General features: G+C 39.4%; 1 protein-coding gene across 1 annotated transcript; it reads right to left on the bottom strand.

The window, feature by feature from the left end:
• Positions 1–9233: 9233 nt before the first annotated feature.
• Positions 9234–11944, bottom strand: fancf (FA complementation group F). Its single transcript, XM_028449607.1, has 2 exons — positions 11908–11944; positions 9234–10495 (listed from the first exon to the last, which is right to left on the bottom strand). Exon 2 carries the CDS (start codon positions 10483–10485, stop codon positions 9421–9423), a length of 1065 nt encoding a protein of 354 aa, XP_028305408.1. The 5' UTR covers positions 10486–10495; positions 11908–11944; the 3' UTR covers positions 9234–9420.
• Between the last annotated feature and the right edge of the window lie 372 nt (positions 11945–12316).

The following is a 12316-nucleotide window of genomic DNA, read 5'->3' as shown; positions in this document are numbered from 1 at the left end:
GTTTTGGACCCTATTGCAGGATAATTGGTAGGAGAACAACAAAGGCTAATGCTCTTTTATTAGATCAGGTGAAACGTTGAAGGAAACCTGAACTAGTCATGTTTACAACACCAATTGTGTTTTATGCACTTTTACAAATTTACAAACTGGACCATGTGCAGGACAGAAGCAGCGGATATTATAGTGATTCCCAGGAGGAAAATTCCACATGCGACGGTAGATGTAAGACATGCTGTTGTGCCACTACAAACCTGTGATTGATTTAGGAACTTTCCATCCATACTCAATACATGCTTATTCTGAGCAGAGTTACAAGACAATGAAAAATGCTGTAAATTAAAATTGTTCTTCAAAGTGTTATTATTATTATTTTTTTTTATTTAAAGCATTTAACACGCGTCAGTAAATATACTAGATTGGGCTGTGTTCAATACGGCACATTTCATGGTGGCCTTTTATTGTGGCCACCCTGAGGCACACCAGTGCTGTCTAATCAGCATCTTGATATGCCACACCTGTGAGGTGGGATGGAGAAGTGTTCACTAACACACATTTAGACACTTTCGTGAACAATATTTGTGAGAAATAGGTCTTTTGTGTGTTTAGAAAATGTTTTGCATCTTTGAGTTCAGCTCATGAGAAATGGGAGCAAAAACAAGTGTTGCATTTATAATTTTGTTCAGTTTATAATAGTGATGCATCGTACATTTTTGGTTGAAAATCGCCCAAAAGTGCATTTTTGGTTTTCGTCCAGTGTATCTACACATAAATCTGAGCTCAAACATGATCAAAAACTAATTCTAGAAAAAAAACCATTTTGGGGTCACCAGAAATTCTGGATATCAAAATGGGGTCATGATCCAAAAAAAGGTTGGGGACCACTGCACTAAATACTGTTTCATTTCCACTTATTTACAAAATACACAAAGATTATTTAAAATGTGTCACTCATTCATTCCATCATTATGATTTATAGTTGTTAGCAAAATGTAGTAGTTGGACAAAGGGGAGGAGCCTACTTGGATTCAGAAATAAGAGAAAGGGGGGACTAGAACAAACAAGTTTGAGAACCACTGCTATACGCTACAAACTCTATGAGTATATACTGTGCAATATATATTATGATTAGTATTAGTGTTGAACAAAATGGTGACGTGTAGTGCAGGGTTGGGGTAAATTATAATTGGATTTGCGTAATTGATAATTAATTACAATTACGGCATAATTATGATTGTAATTTTAAAAATCTGTTGCTGTCATAATCGCAATTAAATTGTAATTGAGTTCAGATAATTGACTTTGTAATTGACGTTGCCATGAAAATTCTATAAAAATTGTAAAAATGTATTTCACACTAAACTGGTGAACCATGTTACAGTTCTATGTGCAGTTCTACACATACTGTATGTAGTTAACATATATTAAAATATGTTTCATATCAAGCTTTCCCACATTTTACCATTTAAAAAAAATGAAATTGAGGCTCAGACTCCCACACCAAAAACATTAAAACCTATATTGTCATTGATTAGGAATCCTAACAGGGTAATCAATAGATAGGAACAAAAATAGGTAATAGATATTTGTTTTTATTGTATTTTACAGCTGATTTAAGACCTATTATTATAAGAGATTTTTTAGGTTATTTATTTCAGGCTAAATGCAGTAATTGTAATCGAACGTTAGTAATTGTGAACATAATTTAATTGACTTTCTGTGGATAAAAAAAAAAATTGTAATTGAAAAAAAATGCTCGTAAGTGTAATTGTAATTGAAAACGTAATTGTAAGTGAAAAATGGAATTGACCCACACCCTGGTGTAGTGTGTATGTGGTTGTGTGTGTGTGTGTGCTGCCTGATGGTGGATCACACACAGCATTTTGTGTCTGATTCCTCACGTCAAACAACACTCGCACTAAATCTCAGATGTTCCTGTAACTGAGGAGGGAAACCATTCCAGCTGCTGCACATGTTAATATGATGACAGAACACACAATAGTGTCAGCACCCATGTGGAACATGTTTTCTCATGCCTAACCAGCCATGCTGTGGTCACGGCTGTTAATCAGCTGACGTGCAGGTTACAGAACGCTGTGTAATTGGACAGAATGATGAATAATGCTGTGAGCGTTGCATTCATGTTCACCTGCTTCTTTATATCATATTTATAAAACATAACAAACAGGATGAGTAATCCTAAGAGAAACTGGTCCATGTGATAGAGGTTTTTTTAAAAGTGGGACTTGGTTCCACACCTCGCTCTGTGTACGCCTCATGCTTTGTGTGTGTGTTGCTGTGATGGTGAGAATGTGTGAGGGTGGTGGATTGAGTGGTTGTCAGACTGTGGGGCAGGTGCAGTTCAGGTCCTGAGGGACTGTAATGGGATGAGGTCTGGTCCAGAATGAGTGTTTGATGACTTGGTTCCAGCCTCTCCTGGGACGCCTGGAATTATCCTCCTGATCCCGATCCTGATCCTGCCTCATCTGTCTCTGCAGTATACACAATATATACACAACATCCACTGTAATTTACATTCTACACCCTGACGAGCAGAGAAATCCAGTAATTACAGCCCCTGATTCCAAAGAAGTATTGTAGTAATTACTGTTTTATGACACCCTAACCCTGGGGCGATTGATTCACACACGCCTTCTCCTCGCTTGTTAATTTCGTTATTAATGGAGAGCTTTCCAGGACCAAATTGGTTTTGCACAAAATAACAAGTTATAAATCTGTCTGCAGTCCTCCTCAACATACTCCACTCCTCTCTTTCTTGTCATTTCCAAAAGATTATTTAATAAGGAAAGTATCTATTTGTACTGGCGCCCTGTCCAGGGTGTACCCCTGCCCATCGCCCTATGAGAGCCGGAGATTGGCACCGGCAGACCCCCGCGACCCTGTTAAACGGGAATAAGCGGGTATGAAGATGGATGGAAGTATCTATTTGTATGGTTGCTGTACAGACAACCCCCAGTGCTATTGGTACGGTTCCCGAAGTACAAGTACGTAGCGACTTAGGGTTAGGGTTTGGTTGTAACTCAATATCGCAACAATTCTTAGGGTTAGGTTTAGGGTAAGGTTTAGTCTTAGTCACATGACCTAAACTGGCCAATGACTGACATATCACGTGACCTAAACTGGCCAAATAGGAGCGCTGCGTACGGATAGAATGTCGTATATTGATACGGCAACCGTACGGATAGAAATGATTCATATCCATCCTCTGAACTGAAATATGTAAAGGGGCAAAGTTTAGATTCTCAATCTGCAACAATCAGGACAAGCACACACACACACACACACACACACACACACACACACACACACACACACACACACACACACACACACACACACTGATGTGAGGTGATCTATCACAGGTCCTGCCAGCGTCCCATCCCCCATCACAGATTATTTGATGGCTTCATGCAGCATCCCACACACACACACGCACACACACACACACACACACACACAAAGGATAAGATCAAACATGATACTCGTAAGAATTGAGGAATCCAAATAATCTGATTACATTTGGAGATACGTGCACAGTTATGTGACTATTGTAATTCTCTACATCTTGTTTTTCTGTCACACCTGTCAGTAGCTGCACGTGTTTCACTTTGTTTGAATAATTGCTTGAAAGCCTAAACATTTTCCAACCACACATTTTAAAACTAAATTATTTTTTTAAGATAATTCCAGGACAAAGGAAACCAGAGTAATAAGAATAAAGCCGTTTTGCAGGTCAAACCAGTTGAAATTAAATAATATTTTAAATTCAAATACAGCTGAAACACTATATATGAGCTTTTATGCCTTTGTTGTGATGCTGTTGGATCAATAACTCTATAGACTGTATAGCCAGGACTATTATTATTAATGGGTTGGGCTATAATATGTAACTGATGTATTAACTTTTCTGTCCCTCAGTGCTGCACTTTCTGCTTTATTGTAAACTGTTATTTTACCCCCATTTGAGAAACACTGCACTAAACATACACAACAACGTATTTCCAGATGTTCGAGGACACCAAAGCAGGTACCTGATTATAATCAGCTTCCACAGGGTGGACACAGGTGTGCAGACACTGGAGAGGGGGTCGGGGTTTACCCTGGGGGTTACCCCTCGCTCAGCTTCACCCTGTGATCTGAGCTGGAGCAGCTTAAGGCACGTGTGGAGGAGGAGGAGGAGGAGTCTATACCCATCCCTCAAAGGACCCCCCATTCACATCATTCACATACCAGATGGTGACTGGCTCTGAGTTTTAATGAATTTCATCCTTTAAACCCCCCCACCCACACGTTCCCCACTCTCTCAGAGGACAATAGCACAGGGAATAAATTGAAAGGTGGAGATGTGAACAACTTGGCTCCATGCACACAGGCTGTTCTTCAGCAGACTGAAAAGTAGAAGAAAAACAACTAAACGATAACAGAATAAATAACATGTGTATCTGATTGTGGATGGGTTACATTAGGCAGCAAGTCAACATTTTATATAAAAATTGAAACAGAATATTATAGAAGTGAAAAGATGTGACTCTACTAGAGCATAATCAGTTCTCTAGTTTGTATGCACTGATGGTCAGGATTAATCAAAAATGGCTGTTTCAATACAAATGATGATTGTTGTTATCATTTGTACTGAAATAGCATGTTGGATAGATGGGCTAAGAAATAACTCTATGCATCTACAAACCTCAAATGTCCCACAAGCACAGATGCATTCACTTAAACAACTTCTGGGTTAAAAAAAAAATATATATATATATATATATATATTCATTGAGCTTCACTAGTGTTAATAAAAGGTATCTCTGATTTTTTTTTCTTCCCTAATGAGTTCAAAATTAATAATTTGACTCCTGTAGCTTTTCATGTAGCCTTGGTGGAGTCAGACTGTGACATGTGTGAATCCTCACCAGGATCTGCCAGCTTTGTGCATTACTGTGAAAAACAGTGTGAACCACAGATGCTATAAAAACAAGTGTCTTTGCAGGAACTGTGGGTGTCAGGATGGGTGGCTGGAAATAGATTTAAAATCATCACTTTGATGAACAAATACATTCACTTTCTTTGAAATTTTCAGTGATCTAAAGAAATGTTTGTCAAATGGGGGTACGAGATGGCACTACAGGGGGTACTAGAGAGAGAGAGAGTGGAAAATGAACAAATAAAGTGCCTTGGTCCCACTCCAGAAGTGAGATGACCAGAAATGATAAACTATAGAAATAAATATATTCAGAAGCCACTAAATCAGAGTTTTTCAACCTTGGGGCCGGGACCCCATGTGGGGCCGCATGAAATTTCTGAAAAATGTAAATAGATTTTTGAAATTTTGTAATTTTTATTCTTTGTTTTTTAATTAAAACAACACAATCTTAAACAACTGTATTTCTATACTTTCACTTTGTGAAATAGAAATCTAGTTCAACTAAAATGCAGTAAGAAAAATAACATATCTGAGCTCAAACATGATCAAAAACTAATACTGGAAAAAAAAAAAAAAAAATTGGCAAAATGTTGTAGTCGAACAAAGGGGGTTTTTAATTGGATTCAGAAAGAAGAGAAAAGGGAACTCGAGCCAAAAAAGTTTGAGAACCACTGCTCTAAAGTGATGAGTCACTTGAACATTGATCACTTTTTGGACACTTCATCACTCCATAACTCCAGTGACGTGACGACCAGGGAATAGTAAGAATAGTATAGTATGAATAGTATGTGTGTGCAGCACAGAGAAGGCTGATCACATCTTCTACAGTCGTTTACAGCATTTATTGACAGCTCCACTTGTACTAACGGTTTAAATGATCAACTTACAAAGTCACTCAAGGATGAGTTCACTCACAATATACTTAGAATTTAAAATGCTTATACAATAAGTATTCCACTTTTATTTAGTTCTGGTAAATAAAGGAAGAGCACAGCCCTCTCAGTGCAGCCTCAGCTCTACAGTGACGACCAGGGGAGTTGTCGCTTGAGAAGTTCAAATTTTTCAAGTTTGAGCGACGAGGTCACGTGACCTAATCGTTGGAATCACGCAAGTTGCATCGCTTGACGTTGCGTCATTTACATTGATTTTGAATGTAATCTAGTCACCACGTTGCTTCAGTCACTTGAACATAGTGGCACTTTTTGGTCGCTTCATCGCTCCAGTGACATGATGACCTGGGAATAGTGTGTATCTGTGGAACCGGTGACAGCAGCGCTGGGAGGGCTGCTGCATCGAGAGGGCTGATAACTTATTCCCTGGCCGTACGTTTACAGCACTTATCACAGACAGTGCCGCTGTTATGGCTTAAATTATCAACTTACGGAGTTACTAAAGGATGAGTTCACTCAGAAAGTAGGCTTATTCAAGCAGTTAAATGCTTTAATTCTGCCCCGGTAAGTTGAGGAAGTGTATAGTCCTCCCGCTGCAGCCGGGCGCGACCTAGTTACTCGAATCGCGCAAGTCGTGGCGCTTGAGGTTGCGTCATTTAAATTGATTTTGAACGTTATCTAGTCACCAGAGTTGCGTTGGGTGTGAACGCACCTTAACACTGGAGGAGGAGACATCAGAGCACTCACTGCATATGTTCCCCATTGGCTGTGAATAAATTGCTTGTCTTTTCTGACCTTTATTCAGTGACCATGATCCGTCTCTACGAGGATTGGCTCCATGGCCTGTTTAACGAGCCATGGCTGTGTAGGTGTTTCTAATCATGTGTCACACTCCAGCTATTGTGCAGCTTGTGACTGAGGATACGAGGCTGGACTAATTGATCCCTTGTCGCAGAGGTGCTGCATGTGCGATGGCTCAGACACATGACTGGCATCAGGCCGATCAGGATTTATAGGTTTTGGAAGAAGCAGATGGTGTGAAAATAAGAGAAAATCATTTCAGCAGTGTGCAGTCACAATGCTTCACTCTTTTAAAACCAATTGATATCAAATGTCTTTTCACACAGGGCTAAACATCAAGCAGGTCATTGTATTTGGTCCCTGAAGTCATTCTCTAGTCTCAAGGTTAGTAAAGGCAGGCATAAACTGTGCGATTTTTGGCCCATTTTGAGACAATTTTTGACATGTGCGTCTATTTTGGGGATTGGACTGAGTCTTGGCTGAATTGTGTAGTGTGCATGGTGTAGTGTGCATGGTGTAGTGTGCATGGTGTAGTGTGCATGGTGTAGTGTACATGGTGTAGTAGACATGGGGTCATGAGAAGCAATTGACACCTCACGACCAGCTGCCGATCAGCAATCCAATGGTCGCAAGAAAATCAAACATGTTATAAATCCGTAGGACCGCTGAAGAACAGCATAGGACTGCTGTAGAACACAATAGGACCACTGTAGAACACCGTAGGACCGCTGTAGAACACAGTAAGACTGCTGTAAAACGCCGTAGGACTGCTGTAGAACACCATAGGATCGCGGTATTACGCTGTAGAACACCGTAGGACAGCTGTAAAACACAGTAGGACTGCTGTAGAGCACGGTAGGACCACTGTAGAACACAGTAGGACTGCTATAGAACACAGTAAGACCGCTGTAGAACACCATAGGATCGCGGTATTACGCTGTAGAACACAGTAGGACAGCTGTAAAACAAAGTAGGACTGCTGTAGAACACGGTAGGACCATTGTAGAACACCGTAGGACTGCTGTAGAACACGGTAGGACCGCTGTAGAACACGGTAGGACCGCTGTAGAATGCCGCAGGACCGCTGTAGAACACAGTAGGACCGTTGTAGAACACGGTAGGACTGCTGTAGAACACCGTAGGACCGCTGTAGAACACGGTAGGACTGCTGTAGAACACGGTAGGACCGTTGTAGAACACGGTAGGACCGCTGTAGAACACGGTAGGACCGCTGTAGAACACGGTAGGACTGCTGTAGAACACCGTAGGACTGCTATAGGGAAACCTCGCATCACTTCCTAGAAACAAATGTTCTCCTGGTTTGAAGTGAACATGTCTCTGGAACCAATACAATGATTCTCAATTAAAATCACTTGATTCTCAAATGACAAGATAAACACTGGACATAAATATAAACGCAACACTTTAGTTTTTGCTCCCATTTTTCATGAGCTGAACTCAAAGATCTAAAACGTTTTCTGTATCCACAAAAGACCTATTTCTCACTAATATTGTTCACAAATATGTCTAAATGTGTGTTAGTGACACAGGTGTGACATATCAAGACATATTCATATTCTCCTTCTGGAGTGCAAAAACTAATATCAAGTTTAAAAATAATAATAATCTATAATCAATAAATTTGTAATGAATAGGACAACTTTCCTTTAAATAAATGTTAAAATACACTTTCTTTAGATTTAAAGTCAAAACCACAGGTAAACACTGATAAATGCCCTAAACTGTTAGTTGGTGTAGATAATACTGGATAGAGTGGAGATGAGCCTATGCTGACACATTTAAAACTAAATAAAAACAAATATTTAAAATGCTTTCTAAATTCTTCTACTAAACTTCTCTTTGGCATACTTCTACTTGTGCTGTACAGTACACATTGTTATATACTTACAGAATGGCATATTTCACAAGTATTTGCAGTGATGTGTGTATATATATATATATATATATAGTTCACCTGTAAACAACATCTTAGCTTGCCCGTTTATTACAGCTGATCTGCTACAGTTAAACTTTGATCTTAAGCTTTACAATCACTGTAACCTCACAGCTTGATTGTTGTAAATATCTGTACCATATTTGTACATTTTGTATTATTTTTGTAAATATATTTGTGTTATTACTATCAATCTTACTTTATTTTATTTTTTGTACTACTGTAATGTCTGTGTATCTGATCCTTATTTTTAACAGTCTTTTACTTAATTATACACTCATTCAATGTTTATTCTTTCTTTTGTCTTGTTAAACGTTTTTATTCTTTTATTTGTGACTTTTCTTAAGTGGCTGTAACATAAGTAATTTCCCCCTGGGATTAATAAAGGAATTCTGATTCTGAAACAGCAGCAGAAATACAGCAAACATCACTAATTGAACATATTGGTGACCTTATGAAATGATGCTGAACCAAACAATCAACACAGAAGCAGCAAACGACTAATTGTCTGAATTCGTTTCTGTTTAATTCACTTTAATGAACCTCATTAAGCAGCGTGACAGTGCGAGTGTGCATACTCAAGTACACGGAACTAAACAAACAAAACATAGCAACGCTACAAGGTAAAATGTTCACACAAGTTGATTGTGAAACGAAATGAAAAATATTGTGCATAAACATCTTAATCCTCAGTCTTTTTTGATCAACTTTTCAGTGTTTTGGACTGTAAGGAAAACTGGGAACTTAACGAGAGACCTTGTAATAGACAAGTACTATATTATTATCATTATTGTGCATTAAGACCAAATCTTGTCCCTTTAGGACCCTGAGGACAGTCACTTATGTAAGGCTGTCCAGAGGTCTCCCCACACACTCAAACCTTCAACATCGTAGTCTCCATTGGACTTCTTTAATGACATTATGTGTTCTAAAATGTTCTCCCTCAAAGAAGAACAGGCCTCACACAGTTCCTTAAAGTGCTGAGTCAGCTCCTGGAACATGAGTGCGTAGGGGTTAGTGCTGGTCTGAATCCATGCACCCTCATCCGTGCTGTACTCCATCTGTGCGGCCCACCCGTGTAGCGTGCACAGGTACATGTCTTTAAATGTTTGGTGCTGTTTAGCTAGCTGTGAGAGCAGCTTAGCACTCATAGTGGAACACATGAGCAGCAGCACACGCTGGTCACTGTGCAGCCACTGCACCACACACTCCTGTGCTGCTCTGTGCTGCTGGTTCTCCGTCAGCAGAGCAGCAGCCATGACGTGGCAAAAGTGCTGCTCTGCTCCTTCACATCCCAGCAGGAGGGAGCGGAGGAAGTGCTCCGCTCGCTGTGTGTCCCTGCCATGACTCAGCCAATCCGCTCCCTGCGCGACACTGTCATGACTCAGCAAATCCTCCAGCCTCTCCATCAGCATCTCGGCCTGCACCTCAGTCCCAGCATCCCCCACCCAGGAGTCCGTGAGGGGACGCAGGAGCCTACAGGCCGCTTTGCATCTTATTAAAATGTCACACATCCCTCTAAAGTCCTCGTGGTGTTTGTTGGGGAGGTTTTTGGTTCTTTTGGAGTCACACAGAATGGTAATGAGGGAGGGGGGCAGCTCAGGGTTGCTCAACAGGCCCAGCAGCAGGTGGTTCTGTAGGTGGGACAGATCAGTGAAGGAGATGCACGTGTATCCGGGGACAGTGGCCCTCAGACGGCTGTTGGTGCTCTCTAAGCGTTGCTCCATCAGCCTCCGTATGGAGCACTGGTTGTAGAACCTGTGGAACACCAGCTCACAGTACTGAGCCCAGTGGAACGCCCTGGACAGTGTGGGTCCATCCCACAGCCCAACAGAACTGCTGTGCCTGGCCACGCCCACAAGTTCAACTGTTACCTCCATGTTCTTCAGAACCGCCTCCATGATGACGGACCTGTGCCCAGAGGGGAGAGTAATGGATTACAATTACTGTAACTGAGTTGCTTTCAGGGGTACTTCTTTGAGTATATTTCTAAATCAGTCATTTTACTTGTTCTTAAAGAGTAACTAAACTTTCCCCTGACCTGCCACTAGGAGGGAAATTCAAAAAAACGTCTTGATTATGGGCGGGGCTACTGGAGCAGTTAAGACACGCTCACTTCATACTATAAAATACCCAATTAACAATCTATGCTATGCTAACTAGCTACTCATTACTCACTGTACCTCTCTATTCACTATTCGCTCAGTACAACCTACTCACCACAGATTGTAGAGCCCACAGGTGATCGTTTTTATAAAAGGGGCGGGGCTTGTTTGTGACAAAAGGTCCCAAAACATAACATGATCTTGTTCTCAGTCAATAGCAAAAATCTATTTTAATATCCTGGTTTCAACCCATAGAGGGCAGTCACTCTGACATTTTACAACTAAATATGACAAATTTAAATACTTTGACTAAATTGTTGAGAGTTGGACCAGAATCAATCAACTCCACTACTTCATACCCAAATACATTTGTATTCAGCAGAAAAAAAAATTGTTTTGGAGTTTAGTTAATATACTAATGCATTGGATTTTACCTAGCATTTACCTAGCACACTCAAAGCGCTTAGTTACTATTTAAGTACATTTTAAAATAAGTAATTAGTTACATTTCTACTCCCAACCGTTACAGAGTAAATCATTATTATTATTAGTGTTTTTTTTTTTTTAAATAATCAACGGACATTATAAAACTACAAAAAAAAAAAAAAAAAAAAAAAAAAATGTCCAGAAAAAAATCAAATGCATCCGATCATTGCCGACCAATCAGATTAAAAGTAATGCACGATACCAAAACGGCATTGAATGGAGGTTATTTTCTCAGTTTTAGAGTTCATAAATGTATCTACACTTAGAGTCTGAGGATTGTTTTTATTAAAAATCTAATTAATTTGTGTTATTTTTATTTTAAATTAATTGGACATTTAACAAACCTTTTATTTTCTACAGATGCCTTTGTTGAAAATAAATTAAGTTCTAATTGTGATAGATTTGGTCTGTTCCTTTTTATGTTTATACATGAGATGTTTACTGTATGCAAGGGAAATGTACCAAGATTTATTACCAACAATAAACGTGGGGAAAGTAACTAGTAACTTTTAATTTGAGTACTATTTAATTGAGTTACTTTTTATTTGTACTCGAGCATTTTATGTATGAAACACACACACACACACACACACACACACACACACACACACACACACACACACACACACACACACACACACACACACACACACACACACACACACACACACGGTGAATTCAACAGATGAAACAAACACAGAGTTAGAAACAGTTAAACATCAGTGGACTCACTTCTTTCTCCCGCTTCTGCTCACTTCCGCCTAGCTTCAGATACAACGCATGCGCATTGGGTTTTTTTTGGGTTTTTTTTTTTCTCAGAATAAAAGCGACTGAGTCCTTCTCAAGTCGTACATATGAAACAAAAAATAAAAAAACTAACTCCGTTAACTCCCTTTTCTGCTAAACTAACAATACACATCTTTTAAAGTCTTGTTTATTTTGTCATCTTCTCGCTTATTTTAATGTTTACATTTTATTGTGAAAAGTCAGTTATTTAAATATGACGTTTATAAAACTCCCAATGCCCCTCTCTCAGAAAAAAAGCCACACAAAGGTATCCTACAATTGTCATCTAAGAGTTTAGTAAACTAGAATAAATAAATAAATAAATAAATATTATTCAGATTCAGAATATTCAGAA

Source organism: Gouania willdenowi, chromosome 6 (assembly GCF_900634775.1).
Source record: "Gouania willdenowi chromosome 6, fGouWil2.1, whole genome shotgun sequence".
In the NCBI taxonomy this organism is placed as follows: domain Eukaryota; kingdom Metazoa; phylum Chordata; class Actinopteri; order Blenniiformes; family Gobiesocidae; genus Gouania; species Gouania willdenowi.
This window is presented reverse-complemented; position numbering and strand designations above follow the sequence as displayed.

Coding starts and splice junctions, on each gene's coding strand:
- fancf (XM_028449607.1), bottom strand. CDS start 10,485: ATGGAGGCGGTTCTGAAGAACATGGAGGTAACAGTTGAACTTGTGGGC.